Source organism: Haemaphysalis longicornis, unplaced genomic scaffold (genome assembly GCF_048455015.1).
Source record: "Haemaphysalis longicornis isolate Haplotype H1 unplaced genomic scaffold, Haemaphysalis longicornis Haplotype H1 scaffold_12, whole genome shotgun sequence".
NCBI classification, from domain to species: Eukaryota; Metazoa; Arthropoda; class Arachnida; order Ixodida; family Ixodidae; genus Haemaphysalis; species Haemaphysalis longicornis.
Genome location: NW_027526225.1, coordinates 13041110 through 13062199, shown reverse-complemented (window position 1 = coordinate 13062199; position 21090 = coordinate 13041110). Strand labels below are relative to the sequence as shown.

Genomic DNA, 21090 nt, shown 5'->3' with positions numbered 1-21090 from the left:
GCTCAACGGTAAGGATACCTAGCGTTGAGCCAACCAAAGCCGACAGAACGCGTCCGCAGAGGTGTATTTGCAAGCCTGTACTCCCTCGATTTTGCGCATCGCGTGATTCTCAATACTGTAACAGGTTTACACACCTAGCTGCTGCACATAGGTGCACGGCAGCATAGGTGCACGGTGCACGGCAGACGCCTACTATAGGTGCCCGGCAGCATTTTTTGGAGGTAAGGATTTTACACTGCCCTATCAATCGTTAGTGGACGCAGTTTTGTGCAAAACATGAGCTGTATCGCTGCTGCAGTGCGTATTACTGTCAAGCCCGGCGTGAAAAAAAAAAGAAGAAGAAATGACGAACAAGTTTGCGCCCTAAGGTACGTGCACGAAGCCTTGTGGCCTGTTTGTATCCTTGCTCACATGACGATGTTTCTTCTGGGAGCTTCGAAGCGCGCGCACGGTGTCTTCATTGCTTATATTTTCCTTCCCCACTGGCAGCGCCTGTTCTGGGTTCCTTATTCTGTGGAGCTAGCTTACACAAATTGCTGAGCTCGATCCTGTTTTTTTTAACGATGTTCGCGTCCTTCCGTGTCCAAGCTAGCTTCCAGCCGAGTCCGTATTGAAATGCCCAAGGGTGGCGCCGTGTACCCTGCTCTACATTAAAGCGAAGCTTCAGTGTTCGCACAGATGGCGTCTGTAACGAGAAAACGCCCTGCAGAACAGCCAACTTTCCCTGACGATGTTGGTGAATGATCTTGGGTGAAGTGAAAGGACAAAGCGCTCGCGGTGTCAGGAATCGAACCTGCGTCCCTCGCGTTCTGAAGCCGGCGTCTATCCGATTCGAAGCAGTAACTTCAGACGATAACCACATAATTCGTGACGCGTAAGCTTCGCGGTCAACCATCGTCGTCGTTAGGCGGAGGAATGCATCACTTTTGTTATCTAACGCCGTTGTTGCCGCCTCCTTGGCCTTGCGGTGGCGGCACCGGACCTGCGTGCAGCCCCCGCTCGTTCCGGTTTGCGGCCCCCGCAGCCCGTCGGTGCCTCGCACACCTCTCTCCTTCGCCCTTCGCGTTCTTCTGAGCTTCATTGAGCCGTGCCTTTGTGCAGTGATTCGAGACCCGAACCAAGGCCTTTCTCCACGACACCTGCGTATGCCACCAGTCAGTCCTGCTCAGAGGGATGACGGTGCGCGTGCCGTGTTCTCAGACACCGTATACAGGCAGTAACCAGTCGCGTACTTTATGCATGCAGACTTTTCGACTGGGGTAAAGCCGCCGGGGTAGCAATTTAAGTGCAATGCTACTTGCCCCTAGTTCTGTCCGACATTTCAAGCAAAGGTAACTGCGCAGAGGAGTCAGGCCTTCCCGTTTCCGCCCTGTTGAGGCAGCAACAAATGCGTTGCAAATGGCTAGGCGAGTGTCCTGCGTGCGCCAAACATCGCCATCACCTACTTCAGCATTCGCCACCCCCTCTACAGCGTATTCCGGGAGAACATGGAAATAGGTTGGCAGGCAAACCTATAGGCAGGGAGTCTCGTACGCAACACAGTTGGCAAAGAATTCGGTATGCACGTAATGAGCGCCCCAGTCCCTCTTTTTTAGGCCCTGTACGATTTAATAACGGCAAGTTCACATCGAGCACCGTTCATTGGGCGCAGTTTGGCCATGGTGCCCGGCACCCCCAAACATCCCTCTCTTTCCCAGATGGATTTTGACTGCTCGCACTGCGAGGCGCGAGCACAGGTGGTCGCGTGCTCGGGTGGCCTCTTGACCAATCAGCGTTGAGGGCGGTGCGCACGCAGTTTCGAGTTTCACCACGATCTTCTGGATGAGCAGCTTAAGAGCGTTTCTCGCTAACAACTATTCCTTCGACCGCGACACTGTTGACACCTTGAGTCGGCGAATTTCGTCAGCACGATACGCCCACGCTGTACGCGCGATGTATCTCCTTTAATATATATCAGTTCTTCAGGCGTACACGCACAAAAATGTCAGACGTTGTGTTTAATTCGCCGCGGCCCATGGAGCTGCACAAGATAAGTTAAGAGTACAATAAATTCTCGAGTGGCGTCGGAATAGCATACACAAACATTTTCTACATCGCCACAGTACAGAGGCCCGGCTTTGAACATATATTGAACCGGGCTACATGGTCAGGGGATCAGGGTTTGATGTTACTTGTTTGCTCGTACGCGGGCGGGTGACGAACAAAGTAATGTTCGCCGCAAAATATTTCGGGGTGAAAAAATAGTTCAAAGCGGCTTTACTAGCGCCGTCTTTTGGGTCTATACTCTGCCAATGGCAAGAAAGTTTGGAAAATAAGGGATAAGTTTTTAGGGGTGAAGCCCCTTAAAGGAGTACTGACACTGAATTTCTCACTTTCGGTTTTTATGCTGTAAGGGATACCTAGTGGGCCAGTAATTACAAAAATCGAACCAAAAGCGCACAGCCGCCAGCATAGAATTAATTATAACGCATTTATTTCAATCAGTTTCAAATTCGGTCGTCACGCGCCAAACGGCCGTTCAAATGCAGGACGGCGAATCTTACGTCACGGTTTCAGTGACGTCAGGGACGTTTGCCGCATTGTCTGCTGCGATTGCAAACTCGCCCGCGCAGTCGACATGTCGTCTGAATCGTCAGACTCGGATGAGTCGCTGCCACCCGACAGACAGACAGACAGACAGACAGACATACAGAACAACTTTATTTGGCCAGGCGATTATGCCGGCGACGTCTTCCCCGTCGTCCGTTTTTTTAATATCACTGCGGCTCGAACCGGGTCAGACCGTGATAGCAACAGCTTGTCGTCACTCTTCTAATCAATCTGATCGCGAAAAAGAAGTTCCAAATGCGAGAAAGTGGATGTTAGTGTAGTGAAAAATTGTGCTAGAGGTTGTTATCAGCGCTGAATTTAAAAGCGGCGTTCAGATATTTGCCGCTATGCTAAGCCTACGCTGACCGGCATCGGAGGTTCGGCGCTCCGACCTAGCACTACCGGCACCGCGGTGCGGCGAGCGGCAGAAAGATGGCGCCACCTGCGCGCTAGAATCTATTGCTTTTTGAAGCCCGAGGGAGGTGCTTGCGGGCAAAAACCCTTGTCCGACAGCCGGTACAGGAAGAACTATGCGCAGGCTGCGGAAATGAGCCAGAAACCATGCGACATGGTTTGGAGTGCAAAAGTTCCAGTCGCCAGTGATGGAGCCATCCAGCTTCCGGAAGCCCTTGGCTTTAAGGTTAGCGGAAAAGTGTATTGGACAGCAGTAGAGATTAGTAAAAGAAGGTTAGAATGTTGCTGGGAAAAGAGCAGAGAACAATCTGGGAAGACATGCGAACAAAGAAGTCAGACTAGCACAAAATTTTTGTAAAAGTATTTTCTTTTTATTTTGACATTATTTTTATTGATTTTGTTTGTATTTTTTGGCGAGGAGATTGTACAGTGGCGTTGCGACTAAGGCCGCTGTGCAACGCCAGCCCGTTACAAAGGGGAAGCCACTAAGCATCATCATCATCAAAACAAGCCACGGCAGATGTCTTGGTCACCGATCACTGAAACGACAATTATCGCCAAATAAAGCTCCACATGCGAAAAAGGGGATGATAGTGTGGTGAAAAGTTGTGTAAGGGATGGTCATTCGCAGTTGTACAGATAGCGGCGATCAAATATTCGCCACGCTACTAAGCCTAAAGTTCCCAACACCCAAGCTGACCCGAGCAACGCCGAGCCCGCTGGGTTGGGCGACAGTTCGTGCGGCCGCCACCGCGCACGAACTCAGTCCACGTTTAGCGCTGCATGTCGCCGCGTGGAAAATAATGCATCTTGGCGTCGTCGTCAATTTGCTCGGACAGGCTACCACGAGCAGTACTTCCAATTCCGCGAGCTTGCCATAGGACAACTTGGACGAGCTCGGCGACGCGCACCGCCGCGTCGCCGCGGTGCGCGTCGACACTGCGCAGTTTTCGGCACCAGTGCAAGGGAACACCATTCGCCGGCCACGAACTGAAGAGCAAAGACGTCGAACACGCAAAGTGCGCAAAGTTTACAAGCATTGCTCACGCAGGTACACCCACGTCTCCTGCCCAAACGAATACCACTGACAACAGCAGCGCAGGATATCGTTTCCGGTTGCGAAAACGACTATATGACGTCACCCTGAACCGGCCAAACACGCCGGCCACTGTTTCGTCACGCCGAGAGCGATTTCGCTAGTGCTGCCGATTTGTGGAAGCTCACGGCCGGGACAATAAAAATCAATTTCAGATGTGATTCCGGCCTCGGACGCGCTGTGAGGCATCTTAGAAACTACTCAAGCCAATTATATCATTTTTAGGCGTCAAGATTTGGTGTCAGTACTCCTTTAAGAACTCGGCTGTCGGCGTCTCATGTCGTCGTCGTCGTCTTCTGTAGTCACGGCACAACACCAGGTTCAGGACACACGTTTTACAACGCCTCGCGCTAGAACGTTTCGTGCTTCAAAGACAAGAGACTTTTACAGCGAAGCTCTATACCTGTCCTCCAAACGATTTCATCTCCCAGGGAAAAAATGGTGCGACGCCAAGAATGCACTTATAAACTGCATGCTTCGCCCCTCGGCAGATTTCACTTTGGTAGAGATAGCCCGGGATTTTTAGCTTTAAGAGTTACAGCACAATACCACTTCTTTCGGGGGCACGTTTGCTGGGGTCTGCGCCAACGTGAATGTTATTGCTTGTCTCGATTGTGCGCACGCTCTCACCATTTGAACATGGGGCTACAATGAAACTGGTATCTTCTCTTTCATAAAAGGTAAATAGTTTCTCCTCCATTTCATCTCCCTTGTACGTTTTGTAAAACTACGTGCTGGTTCCAAGTATATACGTCTTTTTTTTTTTTTTTTGAAGACGATCTCGTAGACGTGTTATATTCCGTGAGGTGCGCGCTGAAAAATAAATAAGTAACAAAGGTAGCAACGTGAAGTGGAAAGTTACGGAATAACATAAACTCCCCCATAGATGACACCACCGTGTCACAATGATTTCGCGTACATTCAACGTGCACCCGCTGGGGCCCGGAACGAACCAACGCACAGCCAAGTATAGGCGCACAACACTTTACCTCCGGCATTCAACTGTGAGTCACGTTTCGTATATACTATCATACCCTCATTTACACTTCCTGTCTATTCATTGCTATCTACCCGTGTCATGTATTCTCTTCCATTTCACCCATCAGTACGCAAGATTTATTCTTAAGGGGTTTGCAATAAACCTTGGCAGCACTTCCTCGAGCCTGCGCAACCAAACCAATGTGCCGTAGTCGCATAACAGGCGGTTTGAGGTGCAAACAAAACAGCAGTGAGGAGAAAATTCCCCGCATTTCCCCGAGGGGAAGAATGTGAAAGTGCGAATGCACGAGTTGAATTTGCGCGGTTCGGTAATGTTCGCGAAAGAGAGATCACACACACACACACACACACAACTACAAAGAAAGAAAGATGCATTTAAGCGGGTGCATTAGCCCTTCTCACGCCCGATTCTTGGCCAATCCCCCACGTGGGTATGTGCCATGTCAGCGGCCAGGCAGCGCGCGCCCATCTCCCCCCGTTGCCAAGGAAGACGAGGAGATTCCTGGCCAATCCCCCACGTTGGTATGTGATGCGGACATCGCCGGTGGACGCAGGTTCAGGGTCGCTTAAGAAGTGCATTGCACTTAATAATGCTTGTATTGTGAAAATCGGTCCGAGCACTGCACGACGGTAATGTTTCCGCCTGGGTGGTCTTTGCGAAGGTCCGACTCTGCCTGCGCAACGGCAGCGGGCTTTCGAACGTCAGCAGGCGGGCCGGAAACGAAACGGCGTGTCTCCCGCATCAGTGGGAATCGGCATAAAGCGAAGCTTTCGTCATGGCTCAAGTGGCTTGAAACGAACGTGCGTGTGGAGTTTCGTTGGAATTGATATCGTGCTTGGCGTAGTTGTTTATCTTTCCGAACGGTCGAGCAGTGGCGAGTGCGCCGAGAAGTGCGTAACGGGGGAAGTTGAACGGCCTAATCGCACTTGTGAACACGTGATCAATCGCGCCGTCTCTTGGTGTCGCCGTGATGCGTGGCAAGGATCACAGCTGAAGAGTCCGCTGTCTTTTCAATGAAGGCCAGTAACCACCGGTTTATCGATATTTCGATAACCATGGTACGTAGAGAGCGGAGCGCTGGGCTAGAAAGTCTTTCATTCGCGTTCGCTTTGGTGCCGCGGTGAAGTTAAAACCGCGTCTCTAGAGGCGAGAATGAGTGAGGCCGCTCTGTTAGTTCGAGAGAGAGAGAACGATCTTTAATGAAGTCTGGCGATGTTAGCTGGGCTAAAATGCCTAACTTGCTACGCCAGTTGATGACGTGATGAAGATGATGGCAATGATGTTCAAGAAGTTGATGCGTACATATACCGCGAGTTATTCACAGCGACTGGTCCAGACCTGTGTGTTGCAGGTACTCTATCAGAGCTTTGGTAGCCCGTAAAGCACGTTTGGGACAAGCCCATGGTCCTAAAACGTCCTTTAGCTGTATGTCCACGGAAAGCGGCAGTCCCAAAGTCACTGCGAGGGATACTCTTTGAGCACTGAATCGAGCACATTCACAGAGCAGGTGCTGCAGGGTTTCTCGCACATCACAGTGTGGGCAGAGTGGCGACGTAGCCTGTTTTATCTTGAAGAGGAAGTTGCGCGTGTATGCGACATTCAACCGCATGCGATGTAGCATTGCTTGTACCCGCTTGGAGAGTCCTGGTGGCATTTTAAATTTGCAGTTGGGATCTATGAAAAATAACGGCGCGTAATGACGTGATACGTCATCCCATGCTGCACGCTGCATGTTCCATGCCACGCTGGATGCAAGTATAGATGCATCTTTCCTGGAGAATGGTATAGCTAATGTCGATCCAGCGACAACTTAACCGTGCCGAAGGCGAAGTGCCTGAAAGTCTTTGCTGCGTAGCCGCGCCGGCGCGGGCCGCGATTTATTTATTTATTTATTTATTTATTTATTTATTTATTTATTTATTTATTTATTTATTTATTTATTTATTTATTTATTTATTGATAAAGGCGACTCCTTTTGAGTGGTGCGATGAGTCCGATGACGAACGTCAATTTGCCAAAAAACCTAATGTATTTATTTTGTACTACTGTTTTAATTTGACTGATGCTGTTAGCCGCACGCTGAAATTAAATTTCGTCCTCTACAGGCGATAGCTGTCTTACGCTACATTGTCCTTCGGTCTTTCTCCACCGGCATTCAGATCTTTGTAGACACATTTATAGCCTTTGGCTTATATTCTCACTGCTACACTTAAATCGCAGGGCTTGGAAAAGCCATTGCTCATTTACTGTGGAGGGGTACAATCGCATTCTAACATTCGCATTCCACGCTCGCATCCCGCGCTCCATCTGGCTTCAATCAAACAATCCCCCTCCTGATGGTGAGCAGACGGTCAAGAAGGTTTGTCCACGACGAGGTCGAAGAGAAGCGGTCATATCACGGAGCCTTGAGGGGTACATTTGGGGTGGTCTTGAACGTGGCCCAATGGAGGTGTCCAGTGCGGTTGGTGAGGAACGCTGTGACATAGCCTTTGATTAGTTTTCAAGAGTTGACCGAGGCTACAGTTTCTGTAGCATGGCTTAATTGATAATGTTGTCGAACGCTCCCTCCCATGCCCAAGGAGCGAATGCAACGCCCGTGTGTGCTTGTGAGCTGACAAAAGAATGCTTCTTTTAAACTGCAGATGTATATCCTGGGTGAATATATGCGGCCAGAAAACGTACATGGTGTTCTGTAAATTTCCGTTGTCTTCAGACTACGGGCATAACTGTTTGTGCACAATACGTTCCAAAGTAAGCTCTCCCTCAAGAGGACGTTAGGGAGATGTGGCCGAGTTTCACGGCGGCAGGTCGATTACCGTGCTTTTGAATAAAGGTAACGTCACCATGCTTCCACTGAGCGGGCAGCGGGCCGGCAGTTCACAGTTCTCTAACGCAGTGGTGTCGATTCTCCCGGGGAATCTTGATGAGTAATTGGTCTTTGGAAGACATGTTCTTTCTCGTTGGCAGGCCGCCGTTTCAGCGTGAAGGTTGTATCGCATCCATGTTGGTTTTGAGAGCAGCGCTGTACGGTTTGGTGAGTGGTCGCTGGGTGACATGTATTGCCGTGGTTTTTCATCTCTTAGATTAGGCGCTCTTCTTACTGGGGCAATTTCGAATTAGTCCACGTAGCGGATATGCTGTAGACGTTGGATCTCTTGTAGCATAAGAAGAAATGGAGTATATGCCATGTACAGACTTTGTCCTAATTGTCTAGGCCACGCCAATAGTTCCTGCACCGCAAAGAATTCACCATAAAATATTAACGTATAACGGTAACAAAACTTGTTTTTGACAGTAAAGAAGAAAGGTGCGTTCTCGCACTTTCTGTAACAAAGCGTTTCGAATCGCCCAAGAGGTAAGGTTGTTCTTAGATTTCTTTTTATGCCTCACACGCTTTTGGTATGGCCTAAACAATTTTGACAAAGGCTGTATGCCGAGCGGCAGGAGCACTTTCGAACTTGGTGCAGGACTGTGAGAAATTCTGTTGGCTGAGTTGCTTGGAAAATCTTTCCGCTTCTTGCGTTAATGGGCCTATAAGTGGGCAGAGTTTGCGACTGCTGTTCCGTTTGTTTTTTACTTGCGGGCGAGCCTCCGCCTGGCCTCTAAAAGTTGCAGCATATGTGTGTCTATCGCGGACCGTCTCAACGGGAGTTTCTTTGTGTGTTTTCTAGAGGCCTCCAGCATTTGCGCCGTCTACTTCTTTCTCGTTAATCGTCGATGATATTTCAGGGAATTCTTGCTTATCGGTGAGGCGGGCAGTACCGATGCACTCTCACTGGTTCTTGTGATGGGGTAGTTTGACGTATGACGTGATCATAGCCCAAGGTATCCGCTAGGCGCAGCCAGGTTGTGTCCCTGGGTCCTGGCGTTAGGTTCGAGATAGACGCCCACATGATCACACAGATTGACCTACAAAATAATAAGCTTCCCCTAAACACTCGCCATGACACACGCCTTAGCGCTCATACATGCACTTCGCAAGGTAGTAGAAGCAACCATATTTTACACGCGAAGCAGCTTAGGGTGGCGCCTGTTCCCTCCGCCGTTGCGTGGGCGCCGTTGTGCCCACACCCCCACTGTGCATGCCTCGCCAGGCACCGCTGATGATGATTGTGGCAGGATGCCCCTAGGAGTTGGCCAACCAAAGAATCCGTCACGAGATAGCTTCGCGTTCAACCACCATTGTCATCTTCCCATGGGGGAACCTCCTCCCGCAACGCCACGATGAGTGCCACGGGCAACCCCGCCGGTAACGCCACCTGCAACGCCAGCGTCAACGCCAGTGTCAGCGCCGCGGACAGCACCGCGGAAAAGAGTGCACAACAAGAAGAACAACAAGAAGAAAGAGCAGCACCTCCTCCTGCCGTGATCGTCCACCCGGAACACGAAGACTCCGACCTCATCCCGAGCCAAGACTTGGTGCGCCTGATCAAACACGTGAGTCCGTGCGCGGCTGTACGCAAGCGCCAGGACATCATGGACCAGGACGAATACTACAACTTGATGAGGATGACCAGCGCGGAACAACATGAGCTACTGCGCGAGATCATCCACCGGCAGACGACGCCGTCAGCACCTCCGTTACGGGTATTCTTACCGGCCGATTGCTGCAAGAAGTTAGTCCTCCGGCTTGCCATGGACCTCTACAACCGGTACAGGAACACCGGCAACAACACCGCCTACAACGCGTTCGTTATCTGCGCGAGCACCGGAAAGGCGGCTGTGGCAGTGGGAGGAACCACGGTGCACGCGGCTTTCAAGCTCTCTTGGAAGACCACCGGCCCCAACAAGGACGGAGGACTCAGCGCCAGCGAGTTGGCCTTCCGCGTGGCCTTCCGCGTGGCCTTTCGGAACGTGAAATGCGTGATCATAGACGAGGGGAGCATGATGTCTGCGGACAACCTAAGTGCAGTCGACTTGAGTCGACCCCATCCCTACGGGAGGATGGTGAAATTTTTTTTTATTGCTTCAGGCATAACGCCACCGCGTTTGGACGACATTCGCAACAAAGCAAGCATATTCACGGCGAAGTTTTTTTTTTTTACGTTGGATGGGGTTTGTTGACACCCCCATACCAGATGGTATAGGGTGCCAGGATGGGGGCAGTATTTGCAAGATGCGGGGTAGAGGGTGGGGTACATTGCATGGAGTAGGGTATTGTGGGGGCAAGAGTTTGTTTGTAGTTGCCGGAGTATTGTACCTTCGGTTCTGGATAGGTGTGAGTAGGGTGCTGGGTATTGTTGGCGCCCGCGCCGGTAGTGGGTGAGTATATCGGCGTATTTTCTCAGGGGCGTGGGCTTGAGGATGTCGCCAGCTTGAAGTTTGTCACCCGTCCCTTACTCCCAATCCCCAACCTACTTACGAGCAGTGGGTGGCACAACTGACCAGCTCCGACCTCTCCTCCCAGCGTAGCCTGGTAGAGAGGGCCCGGGTGGCCAGTGCTGGCCAGGGTATCCCGGACTAGAGGAAACCCCCCACAAGGGGGGTGCCCAGACAGCAGCACCTAAGGCTCGCACAAATAAAGTTTATTCCTCCTCCTCCTACGTTGGATGGCGGTGCGGGACAAGTGTATTCATCCAACCATAGAACGACACGCAGTGTCACATTTATTGCCGTCGGCGATGCATAAGTCTTGTGCGTGCGGGAGACGGATTTCTGCACTGTGAGTAACGTGTGCTGTGCGCGCGGGAGACGGCGAGGGAGATCGGAGACCCGGTCTGGGTGACATCGGCGGAACAGCGCGGCCGCGGCGGACCATGTATCCCTAGTGGGGACTGTTGTTGTAGTACGTTGTGAGTGCCTCTCCCCAGGAGGTTAACCTCCTTGGCCTCTCCTCACAATCACGAACGGATAGCGTGGTTCGTGAAGGCCACAGAGCTTCGTGCTCGGGTGCTTTGTGAGACCCCAAATGAACGGCTGCTGGGCTGTCGCGGATGCTGGGGCTCACGTGGTTGACACAGCGGAAACCAACGCCGGAGAGCCGGCTAGGCCGCCCCTAAGAACCACATATATTCCGCAAAGTGTAGTTTTGCAGCATAAATATATTTTGCCCTTGACAAACCCACGTGTTGGGAATTGTGCGTCGATGTGGTACACAGTCCGCCAACAATTGTCTTATTCGTTTCTGGCACTTTTTCAGGCCCTGCCGTACAGCCGGCCTTCAAGTCGGGGAGCCCGGAGTCTGGGACCGGAGCTCGATCCGCACCGATATCACCCGCCCCCGGAGGCGTTCGAGGCTCCGGACCCACTGTTTCCACCACCCGCCAGTCCCGCTTCTCCCGAACTCGTAGCCCAAAGTCTTCCTTCTGACGGGGTGCGTACATTTTCAAGGTCACCATAATGGCATAACATGGTCTGGAATGGGATGCACGTAGTATACTGTCACGCAGTGAAGACGAAGCGACGTTCTTGCAGAAATGAACGTTTGTTGGAGCGAATTTGTGCTCCGTTAACAACTCAACGAATGCACAAGCGGCGAAGGAGCAGTCAACAAAGTGACGTGCGCACGCGAGTGTCGGCGAGTCGAATGCCCCGGCGTTTGCCCCATGAGCATTGATCTCTCCGCGTTATTCTTTGTGGAACCGTCGAATTGGACCGACAACGCTAGCGATTGAAGACGAACATTCTAATCTAGGGACGACAGGGTGAAATTCGCTCCCTGTCAAATAAGTTAGCCTGCGTGGCATAAAAAGGAAATAAAGGAAGCACGTGCTTAAACAGAGATAAGAGCCGGGCGGTGCCAGATGCTGGCAGCGAAACAGAAGGAATAGTTCGCGGAAATACTAAAGGCTGGTGGGGTCCACGCTTACTTTGTTTTAATTGTATGGGGCATGTCAGCCAAGATCTGTGGACACAGGCGACAAAAGAACTCATCATGAGAGAGGGGTGACGTCAAGCCCCGTCGGCGGCCAATCCTTGTTAGCGTTAGCGCGAAATGAAGTCAATCACAACTACATGCAGGGCCACGCAGGCTGCAAGAATGATCCACAGCGAATAAATGCTGAAACTGCTGAACAACGCAAGCAGCGCAAGCAGCGCAAGCATGTAATGGCGCCGCCAAGCACCCAATGGCTAAAGGGAATGGACACTAAAGTGATTTGTAAAAATTGCGGGATTACCTGCGCTAATTGTAGTATGGAGTCTCGACGCCATGTTTCGGCCACTCTCACTGCGTTTACGCGACTTGATTTAGTAGAAAAATGAATTCGATAGTGCTGCCCTCCTATAAATCCTCCTTGCAGATTTCCTATGACATTTCTTATGACGCTCAATCAAGATGGCTTGGCTTCACTTTGCCACTGCACGGCTTGCCAACCATCCGACAGAATCGAGTAGCTCCACAAAGCGCACATGCGACGCTTCGCTGACTGGCACGCTAGTAGATAAATCTAAGGCGAATTAAAGGCGGGAGAAGAGTCAGCCAAGTTAATATTGGGAAAGGAATTAAAATCAATCGAAACGTTTATTGTACACCGTGGAACAAGTGAGGGAAGCAATTTTGGCGCTGGGGGAACCAGCACAGCGGTTAGCAGCACGATCACACATTTGCGATCGCTTTTCTGCCTGAGGGAATGCAGTCGCTACAGATGAGTAATTTTGGGGGAATTTGGGGGAGGCTTACTGCACGAGTGTTATTCAAAAAGTAGTCATCCAAGCGGCTTGGAATGCAAAAACTAAATAAAAATGTAAACAAGGTATATAATATTTACTTTATATTCTCGCTTTTGACAGCGCTGGCTTATGGCGGAGTGTTGTAAATAAAGGGTTATGGGCATATTTTTGCAATGGGCAAGTTCGAATCCACCATAGCGCATGTTTTTTTTTCGAAGTTGACTTATTTGTTTTTGATTAACGTTTTCTATACTGAATTCACAATTCTTGCGCTGTAACGTTGATTGCTCCACGAGCACGTTCGCAGAACGCGTGCAGACCGACACTGACGCGCTGGCGAGTCCTCGTTGGCGTGGTGTTGCCATAAGCACCGACTGCTTGTGGGAACAGCCCCGAATCAGCCGACCGTTGGCCTGGTGCTAACAAGCCTGTTAGCACCAGGCTGTTAGCCTGTTAGCCTGTTAGCACAAACCATCGGCACCAAAGGCTCGGCATTGTTGCTGGGGAGCTAGAAACCTTGAATTTATCTCAAGACGAGCCCCACGTTCGGGCGCCATGTGGAATAGTGGGGGTCTTGGGGGCGACCTAGCCGGATCTGCGGCGTTTGCTCCCGGCGTGTCAACCACGTGGGCCCTCTCATCTACGGCAGCCCAGCGACGCTCGCCGATACGAGGACACAGTCGACAGTAGCACAGCCGTTTATTTGGGGTCTCCCAAAGCATGTGAGCACGAAGCCTACCGGTGTTCACGAAACACGCTATGGGGTCGTGATCGCGAATGGGAGGCAGGCACTCACGGCGCGCCACAGCAGATACATGGGATACAGCAGACACCTTAGGTACATGTTCCACCACACCGCTGCTGTTTCGCTGATATCACCCACACCGGCTCTCCGATCTCACTCTCCGTCTTCCGCGTGCACACTTTCGCGCAGCCAGCGCGAGGAGCGGCGGTGCCATCTCACGAGGGCTGCCGAACTAGCGGCGCACCGGATAGGTTTCAGCGCATCCCGTCTCTCCCAGAAGCGCGCACTGTTTGGGATCGCGGGTCGCGATTCTCCACGATTCCCACAAGCTTTACTTCGTCGCACTGCCCTACGAATCATTGAACAGTCCATTCACCTCCCAGAGGAGTGGCACGCTTTATAAACTTCCGGCCATTGCAGGTTGGTCGGCTATGAAGTGGTGCACGAAGCTGCCCGAGAAGCGATACACTGGGCCATTGCCCCTGACTCCGCTCCTCCCACCTTGTACGGCCACCCCCTAGGCACCTACGGCGATATTATCACACATTACAAGCTATATCACCGCACATTTGCTCCACCTCACCTCTCTCTAACAAAGGCTGACAAAATCCTCCTCCGTTCACTTCAAACCTCGACCTTCCCTCACAATACACTTTGGCATTTGATCTTCTCTTCCTCTCACTCGCCACAGTGCACGTTTTGCCCCGAAAGAGGCACTGCTTACCACATCGTGTCAGAATGCACCCGCACACCCGACTCCCCTCCCTTTCACAGTGCAGCTCTGGACCCGGCTCCCGTCAGAGGGCCAGCCAGAGCCAGGGACTCGTGTACCGAGGAGTCGTCATCCTCCGCACACGGAGTAGGGTGTGGAGTGAATCATCATCACCTTCTTCCTTAAAGCGAAAAAAATAACTCTCACGGAATCGTAAGTGCGTATGCACGAAGTTTTAAAACTCGCACATCGTTCAAAGGCATATTGCAATATCCTTGCTCGTATTTCTACGTCCCAGCCATAGTTATAGCGGCTGCCAAACACTGCGCGTAGTATTTCTCTTTCCGGTTTTAGTTCGCCGCACTTAAGCGCCCGCTCCTGTGGTTTGACGGCGCTGTCGCCCCTCGTTGTAACTGAGCGAACGAAGGAGACACCGAAGACGAACGCACAAGAACGAGCAGAAAAAAAGCATGGGAGGAAAGTATGGCGAAGGTGTGGGGGAATGGCACTATGCCGAGACGGCGCTGGAATTCTCTCCGGTGGCGACGTGCTACGAGATAACTGAGAGAACAGAGAGGCCGCCGACGGTAGAGCGAGCAGGAAGAGGAGGATGATAGTACGGCGAAAGTTGCGAGACATGGTCCCGCGCGGCGATGCGCTACAAGGCCTTCCTGCTGATGTGGCGATCACTTTGTGACGCGCAGCTGGTATGCGCCGTCACCCCGAAGAGTGAGGTTCGCCCGGCGCAGAAATTTCGCAATCGGGAGTATCGTAATTTATTTATTTATTTATTTATTTATTTATTTATTGTACCCCTCAGGGCCAAAGGCATTACAGAGGGGGAGTGGGTTACAAGCAAAAAAAAAAAAAATAATAATACAGTGCAGTGAGTATAACAACAAAAACATTAGATTGTTCCTGAATATACAATATTAGCTAGATTCTCGCGAAAATTCAGGTTATCATTAATATTAACAATGTCACGGGGAAGGTGGTTCCATTCGCGGGATGTACGGGGGAGAAATGAATGACAGAAGGTTTTTGTGTTGCATAATTCAAGACCAACTTTGTGAGAGTGATCAATGCGATGGGAAGTGTACGGGGGTGGTGGAATTAATTTACAGAGTTCCGGGTGGTGATACAATTTATGGAACAGGGTTAGACGAAAAAGCTTTCGACGAGAAGACAACGTAGGTAGGCCAAGTGTATTTCTCATTGCTGTAATGCTTGCACCTCGGTTATAATTGGAGAGAATGAAGCGAATTGCATTGTTCTGTACAAGTTCAAGTGCAGTTGTTAGCATTTCGTGAGTGGTATCCCATATCGGCGCGGCGTACTCTAATTTTGAACGTACTAGTGTTGTAAAAAGCAACAGTTTAAGTTCGGACGGGGCGTTAAAAAAGTTTCGCCTTATATATCCCAGCATACGGTTAGCATTGTTAATAACGTATTCGACGTGAAGGGCCCAGGACAAGTTTGATGTGATGTGAACGCCAAGGTACTTATAAGAGACAACCAATTCTAGAGCGGAATTATTAAGAAAATAAAGAGACGGAGTGGTGTTTGTACGAGATACACGTAGGACTTTACATTTCTTAGTGTTGAGCTCCATTCGCCATTCATGACACCAGTTAGCGATACTAGTAAGATCAGACTGAAGAATTGCGCAATCGTTGTCGGTGTTGATTTCTCGGAAAATGACACAATCATCAGCAAAAAGATGGATTTTAGAAGTTACCAGGGAGGAGAGATCGTTAATGTAAATTAAGAATAACAGCGGCCCCAACACTGACCCCTGAGGTACACCTGAGTGTACGTCTCGTAGGGGTGAGTTGTAGCCGTTTGCTGCAACGAATTGCGAACGATTAGTAAGAAAACATTCAATCCATTTTAGAAGATTATCATCGATATTTAGTTGGCGTAGTTTGTGAAGCAGGAGTTTATGAGAGACCTTGTCAAAAGCCTTGCTAAAGTCCAAAAAAATACAATCTGCATTCGACGAACGATCAAGAATACGGTGAAGACTGTGTGTAAATGTTACCAGTTGAGTTTCACAAGAGTATGATTTCCGGAAGCCGTGCTGTGCCGACGTGAAAAATGAGTTAGATTCAAGAAATTTAACCAGATTAGAAAAAATAACATGTTCGAGCATTTTACAACATGTGCTGGTGAGTGAAATTGGGCGGTAATTAGAGGGATCACATTTATTTCCAGTTTTGTACAGAGGAACCACCTTCCCGATTTTCCACGCGGCGGGTAACGTAAATGTATTTAGTGATTGTTGGAAAATTTTTGTTAGTAGTATAGAACAATAAGCATTTGTATTTTTCAGAAACTTTGCAGTAATTAGGTCAAAACCAGGGGATGAATGATTCTGTAAACCGTCAATTAATTTGGAAATGCCAAGAACATCGACAATCACTGGAGACATGGCAATATATTCGAAATGTTGGACGGCCGGAAACTTATCGACAGTAGTGTTGGAAAAGTTTTTTACGAAAGTGCCGTTTAAGATAGACGCACACATATTAGAAGGCACTGGATTGTTAAAGTCGTCCTCGAGGCCAATATCATCATGAGCGGGTGGATTAATGACGCGCCAAAATTTCTTAATGTTAGTCTTTAGCATAGATGGCAGTACTGTAGATAAGAAAGATTTTTTAGCATATTTTACTGCATGGACGTAAGCATCAGAAGCGACGCGATAAGTATCCCAGCGGGAACTAGTGGGGGACTTTTTGGCTAATCGGTAAAAGCGCTTCTTACGGTTAGAGAGGCGCTTGATATACGAGTTGTACCATGGTGCGTGGGGATAAGATGTAACTACACGATTCGGAATATATTTATCCATTAGTTGGTGAATTTTACTCGAGAATAAATCCCAATTACATTGAACAGACCGGTCATCAAAGTGCAGCAAGAATGAGTCGGTAAAGACTGACAGTTCGTTGTTAATAGCTTCGAAGTTAGCGTTCTTGTAGTCACGAATATATTTTTTGTCTTTTGCTTTTCTTGGGGGGATTGCGTTAATGTGAAACGACAACAACAAATGATCACTCAATCCAGGGGAATAAGTGACAGATGAAGCAAAATCAGGTCGGTTCGTTAAGATAAGGTCTAATGTACTTGCTGTGTTATTTAGCGTTCTAGTCGGTTGTGTTATCAATTGGCTTAAAGAAAATACAGAGCACAAATCTAAAAATTACTTGCTTCAGTCGAAAATGGCGATAAGTGAGGCGGTTGCGTACTCCAACAAATGTTAGGAAAGTTAAAGTCACCCAGAAGAAAAAGGCACGAGGAAGGATAGCGTGTCGAAATTGCGTTGATTGCGTCATGTAGCTCATTCATAAACGTAATTGAGGAAGAAGGCGGTCGATAGCAAACACCGAAGACTATATTTTGATGGTGAAGCGTCATTGAGGCCCAAATTATTTCTAAATGACTGTTAATATGTACGCACTTGGATGGAATATCTTTTGATATGGCTAAAAGAACGCCTCCGCCTCGACGTTCAGTACGGTCGCAACGATAAATGGAAAAGTGAGAGGCATTGCAAAAAATTTCCGTGTCGCGCACATGTGTGGAAAGCCAAGTTTCTGTTAGCGCAATAATGTGGGCGGAACATGTGTCAATCGCCGATGACAACGACTCATGTTTGTTAAGTGCACTTCTTACATTGCAAAAAAGAATGGAAATGTTAGGTGAAGAAAACGATGAACAAAGATGGCCACTCCCCTCGTTGGCCTATGATAAGGCAGGAGAGGCGGCATTGTTAGTACGGTTGGGGCGCTCGTCTCAAGTTTCAATTTGCTCTACGGTGTCAATGCTAGCGTTGTAGATGTAACATTTCTTGTCTATAAATAATCTTTTGTAGCTGAGTTGGAAAGAAGGGGATCCAGGCTGACTTTTAGCAAACTCAATCAGTTTTCTTCTTGCAATACGAGTGGTAACAGAGAAATCCTCATTTACAGCGACGTCCTTAAGTTTGAGTTGACTGCGTAGGGAAAGTACTTTTTGTTTTTGTTTGAAATTAGTGAACATAGCAATGACTGGGCGAGCTTTGTTCGGTGAAAAAGACCCTAAACGATGTGCACGTTCTATTGCGTCGGATTGAAAAGAGTCCATGACGGAAGATAACACAGATGTTAGTCTTGCTTCTGTCTGTTCCCATGTTTCTTTAGCGTCTGCAATGCCATGAAATATTAGGTTGTTACGACGGGATCTATCTTCAAGTTCGTCGACACGGGATGTTAGATAATCGGTGTGGTTGGTTAGGCCTGCAAGTGATTGTTCCGTTTGCGATAGCTGCTCTTCGAATAAGGGAAAAGCCTCAGATTTTTGTTCAAGCTCGTCCAGTCTTTGCTGGATGGCGGTCATTTTGTTTTCAATGCTCTTTTGTCCTTCTTTTATAGCTTTTATGTCAGCAGTGACTTCGGTTTGAAATTTTGTACTTTCCAGCGTACGTTCGTGCACATCTTTAAGTAATTTAAACATTAGCTTAGTTTGTTCAGCGGGATCATCGGGTAAGCATTCGGAGTCATCAACTGAATTAGATCGTGTACGAGGACCAGGGTTAGCCTCTATGTCTCCACAGCAGAGAAGAAAACAGGCCATAGAAAAACACTCGCAGACAGTGTCACATAAGACCCGTGGGCACGGGAGCAGTAATAAACATCGGTCATCGCACCTCTTAGTGTAAAGTGAATATGGTTTACACACCTGAAATGCGTGAAGTAGCGGATTAGGAAGCATGTTGACGACACTGCTCCCATGCCCACTGAAGAGGACGCTTGGATGCGCGCTGCTTAAATCCAGGGCGTCGAAAGGTGATGACGTTGACCATGGGACTGACGGGCTGATGAATAGGGCTTCCGCAGGATGGCGCGTATGTGGAATCCGCGCATGGGCAGAATCGACACACAGCGCACCGTTTACGATGGGAAAGTGGCCACCGTAGCTGATCGGCTCTCCAGGTATCAGCAACGGAGGCTGACAGGCGGAACCGCAGGGCGACGCAGATAGCCAGCTGGCCAGACACGTCAAAAGAGCCTGAAATGCGTGAAGTAGCGGATTAGGAAGCATGTTGACGACACTGCTCCCATGCCCACTGAAGAGGACGCTTGGATGCGCGCTGCTTAAATCCAGGGCGTCGAAAGGTGATGACGTTGACCATGGGACTGACGGGCTGATGAATAGGGCTTCCGCAGGATGGCGCGTATGTGGAATCCGCGCATGGGCAGAATCGACACACAGCGCACCGTTTACGATGGGAAAGTGGCCACCGTAGCTGATCGGCTCTCCAGGTATCAGCAACGGAGGCTGACAGGCGGAACCGCAGGGCGACGCAGATAGCCAGCTGGCCAGACACGTCAAAAGAGCCTGAAATGCGTGAAGTAGCGGATTAGGAAGCATGTTGACGACACTGCTCCCATGCCCACTCAATTGTCCGCAAAATGTTTTAAACAAAATGCTGCTTTAGCGCCCGGATCAACGATGGAAAGCACGTCAATTTGAGCCAGCCTATAGAATGCAGGTACACTCTTAATCTGGATCCACATAAGATCCACTTAGTAAGTGGAACTTTTTTGCAAAAAAGTTCCACTTATATATTTGGAACCGTGTTCCACATACCCTGAAAATGTAAGTGGAACAGTGCACCACATATTTTTGCAGCTAAATTATCTGGATCGGCGTTCCAAATAAAAGTATACGGATCACTGTTCCAAATAAACGGGTAGTGTAAGTTACTGGAACACTGATCCACGTACAATGATTATAGATTTATCCGGTGCACCGTTCCAGGTACCTTCAGACCAGCTGTTTATATAAAACGGTGTTCCGATAGACGTTGAGAAGCTGTCTATGGGACTCCACTTTTCCAATACATCTGCTTTCCTGTTGGTATAAACTGAGGTCATTTGCCAGGCTGGCGGATGCATTGGTATCAGAAGGAAACCGCAAGCACCATTCTAACGCAGCCTTGACATATGGCCCACAGTGATACCAACAATTTGAAAACAGAAACCGCCGCAGCAGTGTGGTCCCTGACAGTTCCCAACAGTTGCCTATCGGAGCATAGTTCTATATAAAAGCTGGTCTGAGATACCTGGAGCGGCACACAGAGACTTTGGCTTCACCCGCCGCATCCTGTTCTGGGTTTTGGCTGCATGTAAAAGAAACAAGACTCGCATTAAAATACATACCAAACCAACTATTAGCACTGATACAATGCTTTTCAAAACACTAAGCAAATTTTATTCGCTCGTATTATTGCGTACATTTGAGATACGGAGATACATATCTGTTTCCACTTGGGCAGAAAATGACCAGCGTACAGGATCAAATACCAAAACGATATGAAGTGACCAAAACGATCTAAGTGGCATTATCCTATTTTCGCTAATATTTACCATTCTTTTTTGCTAAAAAAACACGGAGAATAACGATGGCTTTAAGCGCAACCGCGTCACAAACACACTTGTACATCTACCCTCGCACTAACTCAAAAAGCATTACACAACAGTGAGCATAAAATATGCTGTTTTATCACATAAAATCAGGTACCGCAAATGCGGAAGTACCCACAGCGCTTGCCATACCATGTTTACGCATGCCGGTTCCAAAATATGCAGTTTGCTAATAAATTGTAGGGAAAAGCCAAAAATACAAGCCATACACGGTTGGATTATCACAAGACCTGCAAGAGTGTAGGAAAAGAACACCAGAGCCAATACTAACAATATAACATTTGCACAGACAAACTTATCGGAAGCATGTGGCACTATTGCACAACTAAAACACACGATATATCAATATCAAGCTATCTGTAATATCAAGCTAACTGTAGCCAAAACCGACTATATACGCGCCCTGAAAAAGCCTTCCACTGAAGCCGCGTTGCTTCCCCGACAATATGTAGCTAT

General features: G+C 49.0%; 1 protein-coding gene across 3 annotated transcripts in view; it reads left to right on the top strand.

Moving 5' to 3' along the window:
• Positions 1-21090, top strand: part of LOC144162421 (ATP-binding cassette sub-family G member 8) — a 399408-nt gene that overhangs the window by 318111 nt on the left and 60207 nt on the right. For all 3 annotated transcript variants that reach the window (XM_077692940.1, XM_077692942.1, XM_077692941.1), the window contains one exon: positions 11239-11412. In XM_077692940.1, the coding sequence (XP_077549066.1) occupies positions 11239-11412 (174 nt within the window). The remainder of the gene's footprint in view (positions 1-11238; positions 11413-21090) is intronic.